Consider the following 26,718-nt stretch of genomic DNA (forward strand, 5'->3'; position numbering starts at 1 on the left):
TTGACTGCAGTGGAAGAACTCGGGCTTCCTTTCAGGATAGAATCATCTCTCTGTGCAGCTGTTAAAAAGACAGTGCTTGCGGTACACCTCCATGACGGGAAACTCGAGCACTCTCTTTGTCTTGCGATGACATGCTGACCATTGTGATTCCCACAGGGCTTGTCATTTTGCAGCATGGGGGACGGATTATAGCCAGATGCCTTCCCCCTCAATTAGTCACTGTTCCTGTTTCCCTGTGCCAATTGCCGTCTCTCAAAAATGATCCGCGCACAATGGCTTGGGTCATGTCATCTATATGTTCTGTGGGAGGTGGGAACCCTGGGAGAAACACCATTAGTCAGGTCTCGGAGCAAGAAAACAAGATGGTGCATCATGTTTCCAGAGAAAACACTGCCTGCTTGAGTCGGGAAGTGGCTAGTCATCTTTCATTTGTGCTGTAGACTTTACAGCCTCGGGGAAAATGTGGGTTTATTACGTGGTGTGGGACTCTGACAACTGTACAACTGTAAAAGGAAAGCAAGCCCAAATAAAACATCAGGTAACAATGTGGACGGTGATATATTATTTAGTGGGTAGTTGATTTTATTGTTTGTCACTGATAAATTACTTTTGGGACTTTTTAATGCTATAATAAAGACAACACTTGCTTCCAGGGGGTTGGATGCAATATCATTATTAAAATGAACAGGAAGGTCTTCTGCTCAGCACTTAGTAGCACTACTAAAGAAATAACAAGGCAACGCTTGTTAAAAGATTTAAAATAAGTTTCACTGTTAGACCAACAATAATGAGATGAGAAAAAATTGTGTGGAATAACATACCTTGGAATGTGGTGACTGACCAATCAGAATTGAGTATTCCGTGTAGCAGTGTAATAATTTTATTTAACATACAGTTGAGGTCAAAACAGAATCTGCAAAATGTTAATTAGTTTACCAAAATAGGATTGATCATAAAAAATATGTTTGCAACTATTATAGAAGGTTCAAACACTCACATGAAGGAAACACAATGCATTAGGAGCCGGGTGGTGACAACTTTACCCTGTTCTTAATTATGAAGAACAGGTTAAATTTGACTTATTTTGCCTTCAGGGAAACATGTAAGTATCTTTGGTAGCTTCTGAGGGCAGTACTAAATGAAAAAATATGATATTTAGGCAAAATAAGAAAAATGTAAACATCTTCATTCCATTCAAAAGTTTTCACCCCCCCCCCACTGCTCTTAATGCATAGTGTTTCTTTCTGAAGCATCACTGAACATTTGAACCTTCTGTAATAGTTGCATATGAGTCCCTCAGTTGTCCTCAGTGTGAAAAGATGGATCTCAAAATCATACAGTCATTGTTGGAAAGGGTTCAAATACACAAAAATGTCGAAAAACCAAAGAATTTGTGGGACCTGAAGTACTTTTCTGAAGAACAGCAGGCAGTTTAACCGTTCAGGACAAACAAAGGACTCATGAACAACTATCACTAAACCAAAAAATCACAGCTGTGGATCATTCAAGTGACAACACAGTATAAATAATCAAGTGTATGTAAACTTTTGAACAGGGTAATTTTTATAAATTCAACTATTATTATGTAAACGTCTTTTATGTGAAATATCTTATTCAGGTCAGAACTAAATAAAAAATAACATGCATTTTGTATGATCCCTTCTATTTTAGTAAAATAATTAACATTTTGCAGATTGCTTGTAAACCAATTTCATTGGAATACGGTGGCTACTTTTAAAAGGCCAATGAAATGCATAAAGATTAAATGCAAAAAGCATGGATCAAAATATGGGCAAAAAGCAAAAAGATTTTTGGAACCAGATGGTGTCGTTACGGTTTCTACCTGCAGGGGTTAACATGGGCATGCTAATGCGCCAAATCTTGATCCCTTGAGCTGAACAAACAGATGTCATTTCATGCAAAAAGACAGTCAGTTCTAAAAACTGGCTTTGACAACAAAATCATATTTTTATGTGCATTGTGAACAAAGCCTTAGGTCAGCCAATGACTTGTTAAAACAAACCACTGACTTAGTAGCTCAGGGCTGAGATGTGCTACTTCTCAATTCACCTAGCCAAGTAAAAGAAAATTTGTGCAATGTGAAGTGAGAGTGGGAGTTGGGCAGTTTTAGAGATGCTGTATCATGTCATCTGCTGCAGGCGCTTACGTTTGCAGGAGGGCTGAGTACCGGACCATGTGCCGTTGGGGAAGCACATCCTTTCTGCGGAGCCAAAAAGCTCGTATCCCACCGAGCAGCTGAAGTGCACTTTACTGCGTATCCGAAAGTCACTCTCATCTCTGCTGCTGTGGGATGGTGTGCCTGGGTCACCGCATGTCCCCGATGAATCACCTTGAGAGACGAAGAGAAGAATAAAAAAAGACAATAGAGATTGAAAAGAGGTTAGGGTAATTTCAACTGTATCATAAATTTTCAGGTCCCCAATGTATATGGCTTAAAATATTGGATGAAATATTAAACTCATCCTTTTATAAATGGGCACTAGATTGGTAACTCTTCTTTTATCACAATATCACCATTAAGTGAACAAATGGGGTGAATTTTAAATAGTTTTACTGCTTTGCTTTACCTAGATGTTACCATTTTTGGCATGCCATTTTAGCATTCTTATCCTTTCTCTAATCAAAGTGTTTCAAAATGGCCTTTTGGGAATATTTAGTTTTGATTTGTTGCCATTTTTCCTGTGCTGTTTGTCATTTAACAGTTTATGAATGACATTATCCTTCTTGAAAACAAAAGCATAAATATTAGCATGTTTAAGTAATGGAGTTGATGAATTTTGTGCATTAGTTGGCTTGTTTCACTCTATCTTATTTGATAAAATTATGGGAAAAAATTAACTAAAATTAAAAATGACGTATTTTTTATTTCTATCATGCTCATTTCTTATTGTGTAAATGAAAATTTATAATTAAAATACCTGAGGCTGACGAGCATATTTGTGAAAGTCTCCCTATAGAAAAACTTGATACTTAATGTAGAAATAGCAAAATGAGGCAGAAAAAAAAAGAAACCAAGAATTTGCATCAAGTGTAAAGAGATGTATCATTTTAGCCTATTCTACTGTCAAATGAATAAAAAAGGATGACTAGTCCTGTGCCTGTTTTCCAGCCCCTCTCAGGATGTAATCTTGGAGGAGGACATCTTTTTTTCCATGCACTCAAGGCTTTGCTACAGCTCTCTGGAAATTGATATTCCTGATTGATTCCTGCTGCTTCCATATATCTGAGCTCAGGGCCCTGCAGCCTTGCACCTCACCTGAACCTGAGCTCCATTCATCATCAGCACACAAACGCACACAATCACACGGAGACACACACCTGCACACGTGCATTTGTGCTCACACAGGGCTTATGAATAATCTCGACAGACCAAAAAATGCAGAAAGTGATCGGTTGTGATTGTGTCATGTCGCATAGAAGTTTCACGTTCAGTGTGCACAGACAAATCGCCTGCCGCTGGAAACCTTGTTAGGACACAGTGTTAGAAACCATGACTTATTGCTGAAACCCTGGACAAGAGAGCTAAAATAGATCAGGGGGCTGGCTGTACCAGCTGTGCACAAGTTATAACTCAGTACTGATTTGCACTAGAGCTATAGGCTTGCAAGTTGCAATTTACACACTACTGAATATTTAAGCGTTGTAATTATGCATAGTTGAAACTAGGGATGCACCGATTCGACTTTTTCAGTCCCGATACCGATACCGATGCCTGGGCTTTGTATATCTGTCGATACCTGATACCGATCCAATACCATTGTTGAATTAATAATAAACTGCATACCTTCCACCTTATACCTTCCTTTCACCATGTAGAAGAAACTAAAGGCACCAAACTTGCCTAACTAAACATTACTTTCCTAACTAAGACAAAACAGATGTAATGTATTGACTACTTATTTATTTGTTATTTAAAGAACAATTGTGCATTCAAATAAAAAAATAGAATGTAATCAAACTTCTTAAAATAAATTTAAATAAATAAAATGTAGTAGTTTTTTACCACCACCCCTCGAAACATTTCCTTTGCAGACATTGCAAACAGCCGTTGAACAGGTTGGCGTGGCAAGCGTGAAGTATCTCCACACAGCCGACTCTTTGGCTCGCTCCATGTTGCTCATGTTCCAACTGTTCCAGCATGCGACACACGTGCTGCTAATGAATGACGTAGGATCTGCTGCGACGCTGTGACCTATATTTACAGTCACTGGCTGCGACGGAGGAAGAAAAAAAAGAGGAAAAAAACTGGATCGGCCCGTGGATCTGTTCATTTTTCCGATACCCGATCCAGCTATTTTTTCAATATCGGGGCCGATATCCGATCCTAATATCGGATCGGTGCACCCCTAGTTGAAAACCTCATACATACCAATAAAAAAAAATTATATTAAAACACGTAAAATTTGCATTCATTTTTAGTAGGGCTGGGTTTTGACACAAATTTCACGATACGATTCTGATTCACAAGCAGAAGTTGATTCAATTTCCGATTTGATTCAATATCGATTATTTAGTAAATATGGACAGGCCCCTTTTCTAAATGACCCTGTTATGCTGCGTTCACACCGCCCCAAATGTCATGCGTCAGTTGCGGCAAGATTACATGTAAAGTCAATGGTTGAGTCCGTCAGAGGTCCGTCAGAGGCTCTGCGTTGCGTTGTGTCCGTTGGATCCGTCAACTTTTCAAGCGTTACCTGCGTTTCAAGCGTCAACGCAGCAAACGCAAGCAACGCAGAAGTTCAGCTAGCTGAACTTTTGACGGACTTGACGCACTTGACGCAGTGCGTCAACCAATCAGAGCGTCTCACTGTAGCGACGTCACCACACGTATTTTGAATGAAGCGGGAGCAGAAAAAACAACAACATACAATTCTCTGCAATTGCAGACGGCTACAAGCTTATTCTAGCCGTCTGCAATCGCAGAGAATTGTATGATCCGTCCTTGTTGTTGTATAAAGACAGGAATGTAAAAGAACTTGCTTGGATGAAGATCGCTGAAGAGATCGGGATGTCAAATCTTCTCAACGTAATTATTTCCCATTTAGTTAGCTAGCAAAACATGGTCATGAGAGGATTCCAAAATGTCCAGTCCCAATAGTTTGCCATGGTTTATTCAGGGGAAGTGTGCAAAAAACTAGATGCGTTGGGAGCGTTGCCTGACGTGTGCGGTGTGAACGCACCAAAAAGCAAGCGTTGCCAGCTTCAACGTACATGCGTCAAACTAGATGCGTTAGGTGCGTTGCCTGACGCAGACAAAGTGTGCGGTGTGAACGCACCATTATAGCTTCCCCTAGGCCTAGTTGGCAAAAGTAGTTTTTTTTTTCCATTTTCTCAATCATTTAACAAACTATTTGATTGACAGCAGTGGTTCTAGAGGCAAATGAGGAGTACTATCGCATGATATGAATATTGCATGTACGCGCTAAAAAACGTGCAATGTACAATTGTTTACGCCTTTGAAAAAAATGGTATCGCGACCCAGTGGTCTGATAGATCTTTGGGTCAAACAGGCCCACTAAGTTTCATTTAGTTCGGAATCCCCGTTAACCTGGTCTAATAGGTGCTCAAACTTCATCGCCCTTGGTGACCACGTTTTTTTTTTTTTTTTATTGAGTTTTTATCCCCTCTTATAGCACTACCAAGTGGCCAAGCTCTGTGCTTTTTTTCTGTGACCTCAGATTGAGCTCTTAAATAGGTGTTCTGAGTTTGGTGAAGATATCTCATTCCGTTCAGGAGTTATAGGAATTTTACTAAAAGTGGCCCTGCACCTTTCAAACGCCTAGGCATTGCTTTGGTGTTGCTTTGGCATCGCTTTGCGACGGTGAGTAGAAAGTTCAACTTTTTTTTGTAATTATTGATTTTCACTCTCCAGAGAATCTTTTTGCACTGGTTTGGTTCTGATCGAACAAAAAACCTAGGACTGGTTCACAAAAGTAGGCTTTTAAAAAAATCCAAAATACCCGAAAATTGAATGGATGTCAATAGGGGAGAGCCTTTACTATGCTGAATAAACAGCTTTTTAGAGAAAATGGCTTATCATTTAATGAATCGAAGCCTATCTGCTAATCTTCAATATGTTTTACACTTAACAATACGTTTGAATTGAACTATTTTTGAATTTTAGCACGAAAAAATGCTGTTTTATAAGAGAAGTCACTGACTTTTTGCGACAGATGGGATTCAACTTATGGCACTTCTTATTCATTCCTATGGTATCTGTAAACAGCGATTGAGTGTCGCACAACTCTGACTGAAATTCAATGATGTCAAGACATGTGATCCAAGTTAGCCATTACACTTTCTCCAATAGTAAGTAATACAGACCCTGTCAACTCCCTATAGTAAGATAATCTCTGGTTTAGAATTTAGGAGTGATTTTGTTCTTTTGCTCACTGTAGCGTCCCTGATTGGGGTGAGCCTTGGTGATGTTGTCAGCGGTGTGAGTACTACCATTCCTCCAAGTTTCAAGCCTCTACGGCTTACGGTTTGGTCTGCCCGATCAGTTTAAAGCGGAGATTGCAGATCCTTGGCCATTCTAACAATTACAATGGCTTTTCTTTTAAGCTTTTTATTGTTTCACAAAAATATTGAGCAGCACAACTGTTTTCAACTTTGATAATAATAATAAATGTTTCTTGAGCACTAAATCGGCATATTAGAATAATTGACCTCTGAAAATTTAGCTTTGCCATCACAGAAATAAATTACACTTTAAAATGTATTAAAATAGATAGAGCATTACTGATTATATTGTAAGGCTTCTTATTGGATCAATAAATGTACACATATGTGACTACACAATACTTTACAGAAAGCTTACAACCTGGGTGAACTTTTGCCTCAGGACAAAACTGCGCTACTAAATTATGTACAGACTTTGCTACAAACTAACTAGCATTCACTATATGTGAACTTCATGTCTCAAAGACCTTATGAACATTTGGTGCAACTGCAATCCTATACCCAGCACCCTAAAGGTAAAAACTGCCTTCTCATATCAGGCCAGCCAACATCCAAAACCAGCCTATGTCAACGAAACCAGCCAGCTCCATAAACAAGTAATGATTTATTAAAGGTCCCTTATTGTACACATTTCTGGAGGTTTATTTTAGTTGTTGATGTCCTTAAGAATATATATTTGCGGTATAAGTGCCAAAATCCATCTTAATATATTTTCACAGCTCCTTTTTTAGGAGCTCTGTCAAAAACAGGTCGATTTTGGCCCATCTAATTAATATTCATGAGCCTCTCTTCTGATTGGCCTGTTGTTTTCTGAGTGACGCAAAGCCAGGCCAATCACAGGTAACTACGGTCATGTATCGTTGTAGCCGAACCCAGAGCCATAGAGAGAGCCTAGCCTGCTGATACTCAACAAGATATTTCAGAATGATCATTAATGTTTTTTCTTTTTCAAACACCGAATGCAGTAAGCTACATAACTATTGCTTTAGTAAAGCCTCTTTCACAATGCGCGCTGATTCTGGAAAATTACGGGAACAAGCGTTGTGTGAACAAAAGCCAGAACCATAAAGGCAGTGTTGTAGTGATGATGCACGTTACCCTGCGACTCTTCACGACAAAAAAATAAGTGCAAAGTGGAATGAAGCGGCGATCAGGCAGAGCCAGCTCCTCACGTTCAGCGCTGAAGCACAATTTGTTCAGGTTAGTTTCAGTTTAGTGAAACGTACGCGTCGCATTACATCTCAAATCCAAATGTCACATGTCTTTATGGGTTGTGTGTAAAGCACGCACAGATTCTGGAAAACAACTGTGAATGAACCAAATTAAACAACTCCGGAACAAATCATGGGAAACATTATCCGTGTATTTACCGGAATCGCTGTGTGAAAGAGGCTGAAGTTGACGTGCCAGTGGTCTCTTATATTCACGTTGTTCTGAAGCCTGTGCAATGATGTAGTTTCGACATCTATCGACTGAACAGGGTTTTCTAGATTAGTTTCCGTGTTGTTGTTGCTTAGCAATGTTATGGACACGATATTGTCTGGGTTTGACAAAAGGAGGGTGGGACGTGATTGGTGCTGGGGTGGTGACTGAAGGCGGTGACTGAGTAGATCGGACGTCACATCGTTACGGAAGTCACAGCGGCTCGTGAAAATGATCAGCTACTTTAAGCAGGCTGTGTGCAGTTTACTGTGGATTGACTGTTTTGAAACTCATATGGTAGTTACATAGCCCCTAGACCTCAGTTATCATGAAAAAAGCCTGGAAATTTCGATGTTGACAATATGGGACCTTTAAAGAACAGGCAGCTGTACGGAAAAAAAAAAAAAAAAAAAAAAAACTCCTGATCTAATATATCAGTGTGGCTGGAGATTCCAGTAGGCAGGGCTAGTGGCGGCCGGCCCAAGGGACAGATTAAAATGGCTGTTATTAAAGGACTGCAGGCTGTTCTTCTTACTTATTAATATGTCAGTGGGCTGCCTGAACAGGCTCTTCTGCTGAAGGGTCAGTTTTTGACCCTTGCATGACTGGCAGGTTTTTATCCCACAGACTTTGTTGTAAATCGCATACATGTGCCATACATCACACAGCGGGGACTCGCGTGCCGAACGGACAAGATGCATGTTGACATGAACTTGAAGCTAAGTGAGGAGGATGGATTTCCTCTCAGAGAACAAGCACACAGAGGGGTCTGTTTCTCAGGCTGTGGTGTGATGAAGGAACAGGCACCCCACTGGTCACGCTCAGATGAAGTAGTGAACGTTTCTTAGACTTCCACCACGTGCAGAGATGCATTGTGACAGCTACATGTACATTTCTTGGGGCGTAATACAGCAGGGCACCTCGTATTGGTAAACTCTTTCCGGGGCACAGCAAGTAGTTTGTATGTCACTGCGAAACAAGGTGTGTGTTTTTATGTCATGTTCCATCTTTGTCTTTCTTGCTGGTGGCAGAGGACGAGAAGAGCGAGAGTCGGGAGGTGTGGGTGTTTGGACTCCCAAGAGCGTGTTCTGTCAGGGAGAGAGTGCTGACCAAGCATAACACTTCAAGGGCAGACGGAGGGGACTGCTGTATTAGCCGTCCCGCTGGAACTCTTCCACTTATCTGCAATGGCAGCCCTGAGACCACCGTAGACGTGGGAGGAGAGGGTATATGTCCATTTGCGTGTTAGAAATTGATGTACAGCCACTTCTGATCAAAAGAGTCACCACAAACATGCAGTTCACACTTTGAGGCAACACTGCTGACAGGATTACGTCAGATGAAAACTGACGCAATATAAAATGTCATCTTTCTGCATCTACACAAAACTTGGAGTGGAGCAGAAGTGGGGCACTAAAGATGGATTATTCATCAGTGGCATCTTTAGTGGCTGTTAGCAGTCAGGGTTGATTTTTCACTTCAGGTCAAATGTGCTTTTGGAAAACAGATATGGGTCAGGTACAAAAGAGTCGAACTAAGGGAGCCTAGTCTAGCATTTAAAGAGATAGATCACTCAACAGTGACACTCATTATTTAGTCACTACCATGTCGTTTCAAAACTGGATGATTGGTTTTCTTCTGTGGAACATAAAAGAAAATATTCTAAGAAACATATTTTTTTGTCTATACATTGAAAGTCAATGCGGTCCAACATTTTTGACCTTCACTGTATAGACAAAAATAGCTAAAATGGCCTTCACAATGTCTTCTTTTGTGTTCTGAATAAAAAATGAAAGTCATGCAGGTTCAGAAAGCATGAGGGTGAGTAAATGAAAACAGAGGAACAGTTTTACTAACAGCTTGCGCCAGTGCAAACCGCCTTTTGGCGTTAAAATAGTACTGTCAGAATTTACTTAAGATGCGCAGTGAAAAATTAGCGCAGAAAAAGCAAGGACAGAGATATTTTTGCGCCTGACCTTATTGAATATGCATTTGTAGGTGCTTCCCTTTGAGATGCAAAATTTATGGGAGTATTAAAATGAATCACGCAACACGTCTTACTACTGTTTTCGCTCATCAAATTACTGGTATTTGCACCATTATTTAACGCCCAAAAAAGCATGATTTAAAGCAGGTGCTAATTTGTGCTGCTCTTGGTAGATTGTGCTGGTCATTATGGAAATGACCTGTCTGTGTTCTTTAATGTGCGCATTGTTGGTAAATCACAGGTAGAATTTCGCTCCCATCGGCGCTATCATGGAATTGTGCTCTAACGCTAATTTTCCCTGAAAACCTGTCATATGGGTCATTTTTTTAAAATTAAGATTTATAGATTATCTAAAAAAGGGCAAAATAAAAAAAAGCTTTGCATTGATGTATGGTTTGTTAGGACAACATTTAAAAATCTGGAATCTGAGGGTGCAAAAAATTCTAAATATTAAGAAAATCGCCTTTAAAGTTGTCCAAATAAAGTACTTAGCAATGCATATTACTAATCAAAAATTAAATTTTATACATTTATGGTAGGAAATTTACAAAATATCTTCATGGAACATGACCTTTATTTAATATCCTAATGATTTTTGGCATAAAAGGCAGTTTATTTTTGGGTGAACTATCCCTTTTTAAATCTTAGGTAAGGTGCACTCTTCACTTGTGGCACTAGCTGTGGCAATCTTGGACACACAGCAGTATTGAAGAAGCAAAAGCAGTAGTTTGCAGTTTGCAATTCCATCAAAAATACATACAAATGGTCAATTTGCAGTTAGCAATTATTAATGTATTATATGAACAAAAGTGTTTTCGAATTATAGGGAGGTTATCAATATAAAAGAGTAGTATTTGGCTGTTCATGTGATCTCAACATCAGCACCCACGAGACAGCCCATTTGTTACTTATAAATAATATTGACTGTATTCATTTTCATCTATAGGCCAGGACTATCTGCTTGTCCAAGCCACAAGTAGAAGGAGAAGTAGAAAAACTGATTGGAAGCTATTTTAGTTTTTTTGCAATTCCGTTTGAGTTCCTTCAGGGACATAGGAGTGACACACTTCACCTTTAAGAAAAGCAGAATCCCTGAGGTCTGAGCTAGCAGCTGCTCTGTCTCAATCAGTGTGCAGTCAGTTCGCTCTATCTGCAGTCAAGCAGTGCCAGAAAGCTCAAGCAGAGCTGGGAAGTTAAGTCTTGAGAGAGGCTCACTGCTAGAGGCTGCTCCTTTAGCTGCAGCCCTCACATACTTACAGCCGTTCTAATTGGACCACAGGAAGTTCAGGTGTGAGCAGGGAAAGAACAGAAGATCTTCCCACCAGGTGGACACTAAAGCCCTCACTGATACAGCCCAGTATTTGTGCTAATTGGGTATCAGGCTGTTTCGGGGGCAAACAGTAAATGGTTGTTTGTTGATTTTAAGAGGGTCGGATCATGTCATAACTTCAGGAGGCTTTACCTCGGAGACCGCGCTCTGGAAGCAGGCAATTAGAAGAGGCCGGCAACAAGGTCAAAGGCTTGTAATAGCTACGGTTTGGAGTATTATTAAAACAAAAGGTTGTAAAACAGCACGGGACATCGCTACTGATCTCAAGAGCTGTTCGTGCAACAGATGCACACAAAAATATCAACTCAGTCCTACTAACAGTCTGCAGTCCCCTGCGCGAGCGCATGTTTGTGTGTACAAACGCCTTCAGCACAGCACACAGGAAAAAGGATGAAGTTGTGCTGCTATGATTTTGTGCCATGAAACCCAGAAAACCCTGGAGGCAGATGAACAGTACCAGGAAGGAGAATAAAGCCTCCTAGGACTAAGAGGAAGAGAGATTTCTCTTTCTGTCTAGCTGTTGTTCTCTCCCTGCCTCCTCCTTTCTGGGTCATGGATTTCTGTAGAGGATTGGAGCATATACAGTGGAATTGGAAAGAGACAATGTCTGTATTCATGCTTTATGGGTCACAGACACTTAATGCAGGTTTAATGGATAAACAGTGGGTCTTTAAAAATGATGCAAAGTGCATCTGGGAGTCACATTTATGCAAAGACTGCCTGAAAGTTTCCAGCAACATGTCATTTATCTCGGTACATTCACACTGATGGTGATTTGTAATGACAAAGCAAGCAGAAATGATTTGTTTTCAACGAGAGTTGGTGATCAGGAGCAACATGCACTCAAAAATGGATTTTTCCTGCTTGTGCAATTTGGTTAATTAAAATGAGCTAATGCAACACAATTCTTGAACATTTTGTCACAGCTTAATTTCATTGCGTGCAATCAATTTAAATTTGTCAGATGGAAGTTTACTTAATCCATTTGTGTTGGGACTAGATGAGGCATGTTGGACATTACTGTGAACATTGGTTTTTCAAATTTGTTCTTTAATTCACTTAGTGGTCTACTAAATTACATCATGGTTACTTCTTGTTGTATGCTAAAAAGAAACACGTCAATAGGCAATCCTTAGCACAGATCAAAAAGTAAAGTTAAACGCAAACATCAATTTAACAGTATTAAAGTGATAATTCACCCAAAATTGAAAATTACCCCATGATTTACTCACCTTAGATGTATATGACTTGCTTCTTTCAGATGAATACAATTGGAGTTATATTATAAAATGTCCTGGCTCCTCCAAACTTTAGAATGCCTGAGATTTAGAAAGTCCAATAAAAGTCCATATACCCATCATAAAAAGCACTCCACATGGCTCCGGGGGACCTTCTGATTTAAAACCATAATCTTTGGCTAGCATATTCTAGCATACTAGCACATTCTAACTGGAGCTTAAGTTATGGCTACATCCTACGTCAGGGGTCGGCAAGTTAGTTTGGCATTGGGCTAAAAAAACAATTTCGCCACTAGATGGCGGGCCAAAAAAAGGTCAAAGAATAATTTAAGAAATTGATGAAAAATGCAACTAGAATTGCCTGTGACAGACTGTAACAGTGTTTTTTGCAACTGGTAGTAAGCTGTTACTCCAGGATATATACAGAAATCATGGAGTTAAATTGAAGACCTTTTTAAGACTTTCCATACTTTTTAAGACCTCATCGCCACTTCAAGTTTTGCATCTGTTTTTGCTTTCAGTATGGCTATAAATGTCACGCAAAATGATATTCAAACTCACATTAGACACTTTTAACATTGAATAAAGAACATAATCAGTACCTGAGATTATAACTGTCATGGTTTGTGTTGTTGTTCCAGCCGCAAATTTGCAGAAATAGAAACCGTTTCTAAAATAGAAATTTCATGTGCCGCCATTGCGGCCAGTAAGGGCAAAAACTTTTATTGTGTGTCCCGGCATTGCGTAGTAGGGCATGGTGTTATATTGTAAGATGTGCTTCCTTTACGTAGGACATAGACAAAGCATAAGCTCAGGTAAGAATATGCTAGTCTCACGAGAACCAAGTTTTGTTTAAAGCAAAGGACTTTTACTTATGTACTTTTAATTCGTGATCGGTGTTTCGCTTGGCTCTCTTCACTGCGCTTCCGCGTTCGTCACCATGTTCACCCACATCCTACGTCAAATGCTGGAACGACACTCTCTTATGAACGCGAAGAAGCTACCGATAGCACACGTATATTATGGAGATGTCTATTTGACATTTACATCTGCAAGATGTATTTTTTAAAGTGTTTGCACATCTGCAATACGTCTGTTGGACGATGTCCATCAGACCAAGATCAAGAGGACTTTACCAGACATCTTGCAGACGTACATGTGCTATCTGGGTAGAGATTCCGGTTTGTAAAGTTTTAAATATGGATACTGTTCTTACAAAAATGCATTAGTTCACTTTAGAAGGCCTTTATTAACCCGTTTGGAGCAATTTTAATGATGGATTGGATGCACTTTATTGGACTTAAACCCCATTCATTGCCATAATAAAACTTGTATGAGCCAGGACATTTTTTAATATAACTCCAATTGTATTCGTCTGAAAGAAGAAAGTACTTGGGATGGCTTAAGGGTGAATAAATAAAAAGGTAACTATCTCTTTAAGTAACAGTACAAATTAAGCTATACAATAATGTTAAGCAGAGGTTGCCTTATGTCAATGTATGGAGACCCAACGACCAGCAATATCTATTGTTGAACAACTTAAGTCATTACAGTAAGCACATCTCACTAACCATAACAACAGAAGTATCATGGGAATGAGGCGTGACATTGATGATTACAAAAGTAGAGCTGCTTAGCCTAATAAATGCTCAGTCTGAACAATTACAGACAGTATTTAAGACCAACTCATAGTCATCTTACACACACACACACACACACACACACACACACACACACACACACACACACACACACACACACACACACACACACACACACACACACACAACCAAATGTGGTCATTTGGACCCCTTCTTAGACAATCATAAATTCAATGGACCAATTTATAGCTTGAAAAAAAAAATTGCACATCAAGTGTTGATCATGAACAATGATTCTGATGGCTGGATTAAAAACACAAGGACACTACAATCAACCAATCCAATCAAAGTTCAGTCTACAGGCATATACAAAAAAGCAGCACAATACCAAGAGCATACAAATTAATTTTTTAAGAGGGAGAATCGAGTCCTCCACTACCAAGTCTGTTGTTCAGTGCACTAAATCTTTTTTTTTAAAGGGCACAACCATACGCAGACTATTCCAGGCAGCGGAAGAGACTTGTTGAGCTCACTGAACCAGAGTATATGCCATAAAACCATTCAAAATGCCAGTGACTGAGCCGTTCTCTCACTCAGTGCCTTTCCTGCGTGTTTATATTTAATTCCCTTTAAAGTCCTCAAGGACAATGTGACAGTATTGGAGACTAAGAGTTAGGTGAGGCATTGGACACAGGGGTCCTTGATTCGCAATAACTCTATGTGACAAAGGCTCAGCTGCCGCTAGCGCACCGAGTTCAGAACTATTTGCAGTGGCCTTGCAGAGCGTTTTGTGCGCGGATGGCGTATGGCTTATGTAAAATCTCTCTAAGCCATATTTGGTGCTCAACAAAACTCGTTCTGTACGTGTGGGTGTACGAACCCACATGTGGAGCCCTTTGAGGTTCCCCTCTGGATTTTTCCCAGTTAGTACAAGCTATTCCTTTCCATTTACAGAATGTACAATGGAAGTGAGACGGTGGGGTATTGTGTTGTGTTTGTTATGAAATGTGCATGTTCAGTCTGGCCTCCGCAGCTCAAGAGTCCCCTGTTCGTGTTGTAAAGACTCCACAACATAAACAAACATGGCCTCCTGCAGCTGTGTCTGTGTATTTGTCCATGCCCAAAGCCATCTGCATGTAATCTCAATAAAAAGCATGGAAAATGTATAAAAAAAACAGCACAGCAAACCCACAGATTAATTATACACCTCACAGATGTCGGACGCAGGCTTAAGGCAGCGCCCTACTGGACGATTTTTCAGCCGTAAACTTCATTTACATAGTCATCGGACAATCATAGGGAGTCCTGGCCGTGTCTCACAGCGGGTGAGTGTTAACAGCCCCAATGACTCAAACCTCTGCTGAGTTAATGGTTCTGCCACTGGGGCGGATTCTCATGGCCTTGCTGGGCGTCCAATGAGTTTTCTCTCACACGGAAGAACTGACGAGCTTTATTTGAAGACATTTTGCTGCTTGGAAGTCATCCAAACCTATATCCCAGCAATTGTTAACTGTGATTGTGCAACCACACTATTTTCTGCGGTTCTCCTGCACTTAAATGACTAATAAAATGACTAATTAAATAAAAAGCAGAGGCAGAACAGACTGTTTACAGAATGTAAATCTATTTCTAACTCAAGCTGTGTAGAAACATACACTCACAATAGCAAGCCCTGAAGGAATAAATACACCCATGCATTCAGGGAGGAAAGATACTAAACAAATTGCATGCTAATTCAGTCTATTACAAGTCTGTTTGTGTGGTATTCCTGTTTAGCAAGCTACACATGATGGGGAATTGGAATAGGACCCCTTGAAAATGAGATGGTGCATCTCAGGGGGTTTATCCTCAAGAATAAATTTGTTGCAATCGGAAAGAAATGTCAGAGACTTTAGTCTGTGACCCCTCTTTCATTTTGAACCACTGATTTTGACAGATGTGGCCAGGTTTCAGCAAAAACAGTCAGTAGGTTTAACATCTTAGACCAAAATTGACTTGCTTCGATATTACATGCATGTGTCATGGTACTCTTGTGAACGCACATCAAAGACTGACAAAATCGATACTTAGTTCCCTTCCGGGAACTCTACACTGCGTCCTGAGACACTTTGGGGAACGCCATTGGCGGGCCGCACTCTGAGTCATGTCCAACGTCCAATGAGAAACGGGAGTGACGTCACAGGCGCGGTGACGTCATCGACCAGGAAGTATATAAGCACGTGCGTTTGAAGCTGGCGTCAGCTTTTGTCATTCAGCGAGAGCGCTCTGTGTTATTGTCTGTCTGTTCTGCATTTTGCTGTTTTTTAGTGCCAGTTTGCACTACTTTTATTTGAGCAAAATGCCAGGGGGAAAACGTTCTTTTAAGAACGCACGTTCTAAGGCGGTTCAGCAGCCACATAGAAAGTGTGTCCCTCCCTGCCAACGTTTCATTGTTGGTGGGGATACACACGATCTATGTGTAGTCTGCTTGGGAGCGGAGCATGCTAGGTCAGCCCTTGAGGGGGTTGGCTGCCCGCAGTGCGAGCGAATGCCGCTGCGGTTGCTCCGTTCCCGGAAAGCCCTCTTTGAGGAGGGGGCTTTCACTAGCGTTCCCCGTGGGTCTGGCCCCGCTTCCGCTGAGGCGGAGCGGCAGCTGCACTCATGGGGTTCGCAGGTAGATCTGCTGGAGGGAGTTGAGACGGGTGATCCCCCATCTCTCTCCTCACCCAGCGGATCGTATGACCTCCTCTTGGATGAGGAAGCCCGCACTGCGGTTCCTTCCCTCCAAGAGGAGGAGTCAGCGCTCCTTCTGTCTTCCTCCGAGGAGGTTGATGTTGAGAGCGTTGACACCCCACTACCGCCCCCCCATTCACCCCAATACGAGGAGCTAGTGGAGGTGCTGACTAGCGCGGTGGCCAAGCTTAACATCAGTTGGCCACCAGCGCAAGATCATGAACCGCAGGGAAGCAGGCTCGATGAGCGCTTCCTGCGGGCAAAGCCAGCACCTCCCAAACGGAGCCTTCCTTTTTTTCCCCGATCTCCACAAAGAGATCAGGAGATCGTGGGAAAAACCGTATTCCTCGCGTCTCTTCTCCCCCGCCTCTGATTACTACGGTAATGTGGGGGGGATGGAGGAATACGGTTACAGGGCGATGCCCCAGGTCGAGCAGACACTAGCGAGCTATCTGTCTCCCGGCCTGGCATCGTCCCTGAAGGCTCCGTCCTTACCCACCAGGCCACTAAAGATCACGTCTGGTCTGATGGGTAAGGCATATGCGGCAGCAGGTCAGGCTGGTGGTTGCCTACACACCATGTCTGTGCTCCAGGCATACCAGGCCGACCTGCTGAAGGAGTTTAGTGACGGTGAGGAAGTGAGCGTCACAGAGATGCGCAGGACCGCAGACCTGGCGCTCCGCGCCACCAAGGAGACCGCCCGTGCCATTGGGCGGTCTATGGCAGCCTTGGTGGCCGCGGAGAGGCATCTCTGGTTGACCCTGTCCGACATGAAGGAGAAGGACAGGGTCACGCTCCTGGACGCCCCCCTGCAGCCCTTTGGCCTCTTTGGTGACTCTGTGGACACTGTTGTCAGCAGACACCAGGAGGCCCGCAGGCAGGCAGCGGCGTTCCAGCGGTTTCTTCCTCGCCGCACTTACTCCTCTGGGGCTGCTGGACGGGAGCAGCCCCAGCCGCAAGCTAGCTCCTCGCACCGGGATGCACAGAAAAGGAGTGTTGCTACCCGCACCCCTCCGGCTAAGCCTAGAGGGCGGGCTCAGCAACACTCCAAGCCGGGGTCCTCTAAGACTAGGCCGGACCTGAGGGTCGTCCTACAGTCTAAGAGGGCCTCGGCTAAACGGCCCTGATGGTCGTGGCCCAGGGCCAATGAGGGCAGCCCCTCTCGAAGACTTAGGTGCTTCACCGCCTCTGAGGAGTACGGTGACCACCTCTCTTCGGGGCCCTCAGGAGATTCGTCAGCTAACCCTGCCGGTGTTACAGGGCGCGGCAGTCTCCCGCGAACATCATTCTCTGGTCCTTCCGCCCGGAAACGTAGCGGAACCAGAGAGTTCGCCACCCCCACGGGGGTCTCTAGAGCGCTCACTTCAGGTGCATCCTGCCAGTTCGCTGCTACAGGTCACCAAGTTAGCTCCTCTAATAAATCCAGAGACCAGTCTCGAGAGGCTGGTTCCCTTAGTAGAATTTCTGGCAGCGTGGAAACTACTGCCAAATATTTCTATGTGGGTCCTGCGTACTGTAGAGAAAGGTTATTGCATTCAATTCGGCGCCAAGCCGCCGCCTTTCAGCGGGGTATTTCCTACTCTGGTAGGCCCCGAGCAGGCTCTGGTATTGGAACAGGAAGTGAATACTCTCCTGAGGAAGGAGGCCATCGAGGTGGTCCCTCCTCAACACAGAGAATCCGGGTTCTACAGCCGGTACTTCATTGTTCCCAAGAAGGATGGGGGCCTGCGGCCCATTTTAGATCTCAGACAGCTAAACCTCTCAGTAAGAAAACTGAAGTTCAAAATGTTGACTGTCAGACAGGTCGTGTCTCAAATCAGGTCCGAGGACTGGTTTGTCACGATAGATCTGAAAGACGCATACTTTCACGTCTCCATCCTTCCTCAACACCGGAAGTTTCTCAGGTTCGCTTTCAGGGGCAAAGCTTACCAGTACAGAGTTCTTCCGTTCGGCCTAGCGCTCTCTCCCCGAACTTTCACGAAGTGTGTGGATGCTGCTCTGGCTCCTCTGCGACTCCAGGGCATCCGCATACTCAACTACATAGACGACTGGCTCATCCTAGCCAGTTCAGAACAGTTAGCGGCTCAACATCGAGATGTTGTTCTTGCTCACATGAAAAAGCTGGGGTTGAGACTCAACGCCAAGAAAAGTGTGCTGTCTCCATTACAGAGAACCACTTATCTAGGTGTAATCTGGGATTCGACCACGATGCAGGCACGATTGTCACCTGCTCGGATCGAGTCGATCCTTACTGCAGCAAATGCGGTCAAGCTAGGCCTGCTACTCACTGTCAAACAGTTCCAAGTACTGTTAGGTCTTATGGCAGCTGCATCCAACGTGATACCTCTTGGACTGCTGCACATGAGACCACTGCAGTGGTGGCTCAAAACCAAAGGGTTTTCCCCGAGGGGGAACCCATTCCGCAAGATCAAGGTCACGCGGCACTGCCTACGTGCCTTAGTCATGTGGAAAAAGCCCTGGTTCCTATTACAAGGACCAGCGCTGGGAGCTCCTTGCCGCCGCGTCACGCTAGCGACAGATGCATCCCTCACCGGGTGGGGAGCGGTCATGAGTGGCCGCTCCGCCCAAGGCCTATGGAACGACCGGCATCACTCTTGGCACATAAATTGCCTAGAAATGCTGGCAGTGTTCCTGGCTCTGAAGCATTTCCTTCCAGACCTAAGAAACCGTCACGTGCTGGTCCGCACAGACAACACTGCGGTGGTCTACTACATAAACCACCAGGGAGGTCTGCGTTCACGCCCCTTATACAAGCTGGCGTGCCAGATCATCCTGTGGTCACAAGGGAAGCTTCTCTCATTGAGAGCAGTTCACATTCCTGGACGTCTCAATGTGGGAGCAGACGTCCTGTCGAGGCAGGGGCTGAGGCCCGGGGAATGGATGCTTCACCCTCAGGTGGTGAAGCAGATATGGAGAGTCTTTGGTCAAGCCCAGGTGGACCTCTTTGCGACTCAGGAGACATCGCAATGTCCCCTTTGGTACTCTCTAGTTCCTCCAGCTCCTCTCGGACTGGATGCCATGGTACAGACGTGGCCGAGGCTTCGTCTGTACGCTTTTCCCCCGATCGCTCTGCTCCCGGGAGTTCTGGAAAGAGTGCGCCGGTACGGAGTACGGCTGCTGCTAGTAGCCCCGTACTGGCCGGCCCGAGTATGGTTCTCGGATATAATCGCCCTCCTCGACGGCTCTCCATGGGAGATTCCTGTCAGGAGCGACCTTCTTTCTCAGGCTGGGGGCGCAATATGCCACCCCCACCCAGAGAAGTGGAAGTTATGGGTGTGGCCCCTGAGGGGGCACAACTCATAGAAGCTGGTCTCTCAACCGAGGTTGTTGAGACCATCCTTCAATCCAGAGCTCCCTCTACGAGGAAACTTTATGGCCTAAAGTGGAACCTGTTTGCGTCATGGTGTCATGAACGCCGCTTAGACCCAGTCCACTGCCCGGTTGGTACAGTGCTGGAGTTCCTGCAAACTCGTTTGTCCGCTGGGTTAGCTCACTCCACCTTGAAGGTGTACGTGGCGGCTATATCGGCTTACCACGCCCTTCATGGCGGCCTTTCAGTGGGCAAGAACCCCCTGGTCTCACGTTTCCTCCGCGGTGCACTCAGGCTGAGGCCTCGTGCAAGACCGAAAGTCCCTACATGGGACTTAGCTGTGGTGTTGGAGGCGCTGTGTAAACCTCCCTTCGAGCCTCTAGAGGAGGCCTCCGATCGGATGCTTACCCTAAAGACAGCATTGCTGCTAGCGCTAACGTCTCTCAAGAGAGTCGGGGACCTGCAGGCCCTTTCAGTGGCCCCTTCTTACATTGACTTTGCCCCAGGGTTGGCCAAAGCATTCCTTTACCCACGAGCTGGGTACGTACCTAAGGTCCCATCAGCGACACCACAGCCAATAACGCTTCAAGCGTTTTACCCTCCTCCATTCGTGGAGCACGACCAGAGGAAGTATAACTTAATGTGTCCAGTAAGAGCACTAGACACTTATGTCCACAGAGCTGCCCTGTGGCGTAAATCAGAGCAACTTTTGGTCTGTTACGGCCCCCCTAAGAGGGGGTGCCCGGCTTCCAAACCTACTATCAGTAAGTGGATCATTGATGCCATCTCTACTGCCTACGAGTCCTCTGGTCTCCCATCCCCGTTGGGAGTCAAGGCTCACTCAACTAGAGGCATTGCAGCCTCTAAAGCTCTGATGGCAGGTGTCCCGATCCAGGACATCTGCAGTGCGGCGGGTTGGTCCTCACCTCTAACGTTCGTCAGGTTCTACGAACTAGACCTCAGAGTCACTCCTGGCTCAGTCGTCCTTCAGCCCTAGCATTGCTAGGCCTAGAGGTGCTTAGGCGCTTTCCTCTACGGAGGAAAAGGATTTCTACCCTCTCGACCTGGCAGTCCTCCAGGCGAGAGGTGTGATATCCGGCCTCGCGTGCCCGAGGGCCGAGGCCTGTGTTCCTCTTGTCTGGTGGTTGGTCACAGACAGAGATGTTTTCTAGTGTCCTGGCGGTCCACCAGGCACTTCTTGTGTCCCTCTTGTTCTGGCCGTAGCGCAGACAAAGGTCTACCACTTCTCCTCGTGTGCCCGAGGGCCGAGGAGCCTTTTCTCCCCCTGCACTGGTCTTGTGACAGGCAGCGGTTGAGAACCCTAGCCTCGTGTGCCTGAGGGCCGAGGCTCATTTATCCCTCTCGTCTGGTGGTGGATCACAGACAGAGACGTATTCCAGTGTCCTGGCACGTTCACCAGGCACTTCTTGTGTCCCTCTTGTTCTGGCCGTAGCGCAGACAAAGGACTACCACCTCTCCTCGTGTGCCCAAGGGCCGAGGAGCCTTTTCTCCCCCTGCACTGGTCTTGTGACAGGCAGCGGTTGAGAACCCTAGCCTCGTGTGCCTGAGGGCCGAGGCTCATTTATCCCTCTTGTCTGGTGGTGGATCACAGACAGAGATGTATTCCAGTGTCCTGGCACGTTCACCAGGCACTTCTTGTGTCCCTCTTGTTCTGGCCGTAGCGCAGACAAAGGACTACCATTTCTCCTCGTGTGCCTGAGGGCCGAGGCTCATTTATCCCTCTTGTCTGGTGGTTGATCACAGACAGAGATGCATTATCACTCGCGTCCTGGCAAGATCACCAGGCGGAGTTTTCCATAGTGTCTCATCAGGTAAGTATTCCAGACACTGGATTATGCTAACCTCGTGTGCCCGAGGGCCGAGGTACATTCTCTCCCTCTTGTCTGGCGGGCTCCACAGACAGAGATGTATTATCACTCATGTCCTGGCAAGTTTCCCAGGCTGAAGTGTACCAAGACACAACTTTTCCACTCTTGGTCTAGCAGACAAAAACTGCGCAGGGCCTTGGAAATTATGGGGGCGTTGATACCTCGTTCCCCAAAGTGTCTCAGGACGCAGTGTAGAGTTCCCGGAAGGGAACGTCTCAGGTTACGTATGTAACCCTGGTTCCCTGAGGGAACGAGACACTGCGTCTCGGACCATAATTCCCGCATCCCTGCTGCGCTCGCTTCATTCCTATAAGCCGACGCCAGCTTCAAACGCACGTGCTTATATACTTCCTGGTCGATGACGTCACCGCGCCTGTGACGTCACTCCCGTTTCTCATTGGACGTTGGACATGACTCAGAGTGCGGCCCGCCAATGGCGTTCCCCAAAGTGTCTCAGGACGCAGTGTCTCGTTCCCTCAGGGAACCAGGGTTACATACGTAACCTGAGACGTTTTCTTTGTGCACCAACAGTATTCATGTAGCTTAGTAACATTACGGTTGAACCACTGATGTCACATGGACGATTTTGTAGAGTCCTAACTACCTTTCTGGGCTTTGAAAGTGGTAGTACTGTTGCTGTCTATGCAGGGTCAGTAAGCTTGCAGATTTCACCAAAAATATCTTAATTTGTGTGACTTAGGGGTTTGGAACGACATGAGGGTGAGTAATTGATGACAGAAGGTCTACTGACACCAAGAACGATAACTATAACTAAAGTTTTAATAGTCATTCTAATTCTATGAGAATAGGTAAGTCCACATCACAGCTATAATGATGACAGCTAGGAACGATATATTTGGAATCACTTAATGCAGAAGTCATTAACTGCAGCATGCATTTAAAATAAAATGTGATAAAATGTGATGTGGGTGCTAATATAGTTATTTTTATAGTTATTTTAGACACTGTATTGACAGTTACATTTTTGTTTCAAATGAAGACTCAAATGGCTTACTAGCGTATTAATATACACTATAGGCAAAAGTTTTAAAAAATGGTTTTAAGCCAGTTATTTCTATCTATTGCTCTACTGCTATCTTTTTCATTGTGTCAGTAGGAAATATCAGTTTACATTTCCTAACATTCATTTTACCAGCAATTGTAATAATCTAGTGAGATTTTTGTATGCACAACAAGTCTGATAACAGTCAGTGCTCCACACAGAGATCTCATCTCACCATCATCCAGTCCATCTGGGATTACATTAAGACACAGAAAAAACTGAGAGAGACTAAATCCTAAAGAACTGTGGCAATGTCTGCAAAACACTTGAAGAAACCTTTCTGCAAAGCTACCTGAAAAACTATGAGCTAAGTGCACCTAAGAAAAATGTTTTCAATATTTTTGAAAGCATCCCCACTTTACAACATTTTTACACAAGAGCTTAAAACTTTTTCACAGTATTGTAGATTTGCATATTTTTTTTGTAGACGTTGCCACAGGTCTTCTGGATTTAGTCTCTCTCAGTTTGTTTTGTTTCTTCTTGCCATTCCAGATGGACTGGATGATGGTGAGAGCAGATCTCTGTGTGGAGCACTGGCTGTTGTCAAATTCCTTATGCATACAAAACGGTTTTGGTTCTGGCTGGATTATTACCAACCCAGGCTCATGAAAATACGTGCCTCTATATACATTTCTGGAACACATTAATTACGTACCTTACTGGACATTTCGCGGCAGTTTTAAAGTGAAATGTTCACACAGTGGTGCTAAAACACACGTTCAATATGTAACTGTGGCACATTTTTATTACGTTGGTTCAGGCACATATTGCTGTGTTTTTATTAGACTGCTTGAAGTACATATTGCGGATGTTCAGACTTCAAATATCCAAGGAGTGTCGCTAAAGATTAATGCTCTATCATGTTGGAACAATCCCCAAACACCAAACCCAACCATAAACTACCCGATAGTGTTAACAAATGCAAAAGTAATATAAAAACGCATTTGTTGATGCAGCCGTGCTATTGGGATTTGAGCTGTTTTGTCAAACTGTAGTTTTACTGGGTTCTTATCGGAGCTGCAACGCTGTATCGCGTGAGCGAACCTACTGAATTAGAAAACTCATGCATATGAAGCTGTATGTGTGACGACAACGTTATAAAGTATCAGTTTTCAAACGGTTTTGAAGTCATGACATAATATTCTGCAAGTAATTGTGTGAAAGTTAGGCTTTATTAATTAAAACTCTGTATCTGTAAATCATACTTTATGTGAAAAGGAATGAGTTTATTTCAACTGGAAACTGCAGTGATTTGTATACAGAGGTATGTTTTTTCAGTTTTGCAAAAATGTATATAGAGGCACATATTTCTAATGAGCCTTTGTTGATTATTACAATTAATGGCAAAAGTTTGGAAATATAAACCTAATATCTCCCACTTACACACTGCAGCATAAGATGAAAATTATGGCCTTAAATCCATTTTTTTTGTTGGTGAAAATACAAATTGTACTGTATAATGTACAGAATGCCTCACAGAAAAATTCCCACCACTAATACACAGACGAACATTCTGTCTGGAACACAGACAAAAGCAGAGTGATACAAACAGTAACAACACCCAGATTTGGATTGTATATCAAGTCTCTTGGAACACAGCTCAGCCAATCAAATTGGCTGAGGACTAAAAGACGACTAGAAATAACTGTCGTAAAATATCAAGTAAATTTCATTCCAAACACAACATTGACAACTATTTTGCTTATTCTGCCAGAGAAAATATTTACAAAAGAAGCCAAAGCAGGAAGTGTTGCGCACACAAGCAACAGACTGATCCAAAACTGTTTTGCGAAATACCATCTTGGAATATCGCCTACCCAAACAAATTGACTGCAAATAACTTACATAGTCTCATATTACTTTTGCAACCAACCAAGAAAAGGAAAAACAAGATTGCTTTGTGGAAGCAGTTAAGTTTATGAGCACATGCTAGGCAGAGTTGCTTGATAATGTCATTGCTATAGGTAATGGACCCAGTTAGGAATAACAGAGCCCTCATATGTGTTCACAACAGAGATGTTTATGCAGGGGGGTATGATGGAACCAAACTAATCATCTCTGCAAATACAATGACAATGACAAAAACGGTACACTTAATGAAGCTAACAATTTCCCAAATCTCTTCTAAGGCAGCATGTAACAGCTCTTAGCGTCTTTAATTGCGCAGATAGCGTTGATGGATGTGTGCGTCCGTCCTACCTGAGCAAAAGGGCATGGGTGCGCTCCAATGGCCGTTGAGCTGGCAGGTTCGTGAGGACTCGCCCTTCAGTTGCCGGCCACCCGTGCAGCTGTAGCGCACCGTGGCGCCAAAGGTGAATTTGTCCCCGCTCAGCACTCCATTAGGAGGAGATCCAGGATGTCCGCAGTCCACCACTATGCAATACACATGTGGACGAAGAAAAGTGAAAACGGTTACTAGATTGGCAAACACTCCTTCAGTACATTCACAAGTTGAATATGATTATGTATAAAACATAAAGGACTTGAAACTAAGCTGCTCTTTACTTTTAATTATATAATCGCTCCAGTTAATCTCAATGATTATGGTACTAATTCAGCTTCCTGCTGCACTATAATCAGCACTTTCTGAAAGTTTGCTCATTCCTCACTGCTTGCACACACTAATGAAAATGAGAACATATTACATTCATTGATATTAATTTACTTAAAATTAATATTAATGAATGAAATACTCTGTATAAAAATAAGAATATAATTTATATTTGTTTTAAAAATATAATTTATTTAATATATTAATTTAAAAAGGTAATATAATTTATCTTAATTTAATTAAAATGGTATTAAAAGTTATGATCCTTCAATGTGCACAGAAACATCATCAAGCTAACAAAAAATAATGCTGTCAAGTTGATGAATCGTAATTAATTGCATCCAAAATAAAAGTTTTTTTTTATCATATATGCATATCTATATGTGTACTGTGTATATTTATATGTTTATGTATGTACACACATGGATGTACATATAAATACAGTACACACACATATTATGCAAACACAAACTTTTATTTTGGATGCGATTAATCTTAAATATGTAAAAATGTCATTTGAATGAATAGTCTTTGTTTCAAATTAATAGCAATGAATGCAATACTCTGGATAAAAATAATGCATATAATTTATATATATTTTTTAAACAATTTAACATAATAATAAAATAACTTAATTAAATATAATTTATATAAATTTAATTAAAATGGTATTAAAAGTTATGACACTAATGTGCACACAATCACAATAACATTAAAAAAGTGAGTACTGTCAAATCGATTAATCACATGCAAAATGAATGTTTGTGTTTATATAACATATATATGTGTAAAATGCATATTTATATGTATATGTAAATACACGCATACATGTGTGTACATATAAATACAGTACACACACGTATTATGTAAATACAAACTTTTATTTTGGATGTGATTAATTGCGATTAATCGATTTGAAACCCTAAAAAAAATATGTAAAATGTCATTTGAATGGATATATTCTTTATATAAACAATCTATGAATGTAATACTCTCGATAAAAATAATGAATATAATTTATATTTATTTTTTGTAATAATTTAACATAATAAAAAATAATTTAACAATATAATATAATTTATATTCATTTAATTTAAATGTTATTACAAGT

The 26,718-nt window shown here is 42.8% G+C and overlaps 1 protein-coding gene across 1 annotated transcript in view; it reads right to left on the reverse strand.

Moving 5' to 3' along the window:
• csmd3b (CUB and Sushi multiple domains 3b) overlaps positions 1–26,718 on the reverse strand; it is a gene marked incomplete at its 5' end in the record, with an annotated part of 285,452 nt that overhangs the window by 41,444 nt on the left and 217,290 nt on the right. Inside the window, 2 exons of the mRNA XM_073821447.1 lie at positions 2,168–2,350; positions 25,256–25,429. Of these exons, the coding sequence (XP_073677548.1) occupies positions 2,168–2,350; positions 25,256–25,429 (357 nt within the window). The remainder of the gene's footprint in view (positions 1–2,167; positions 2,351–25,255; positions 25,430–26,718) is intronic.

Source organism: Garra rufa, chromosome 17 (genome assembly GCF_049309525.1).
Source record: "Garra rufa chromosome 17, GarRuf1.0, whole genome shotgun sequence".
NCBI lineage: Eukaryota > Metazoa > Chordata > Actinopteri > Cypriniformes > Cyprinidae > Garra > Garra rufa.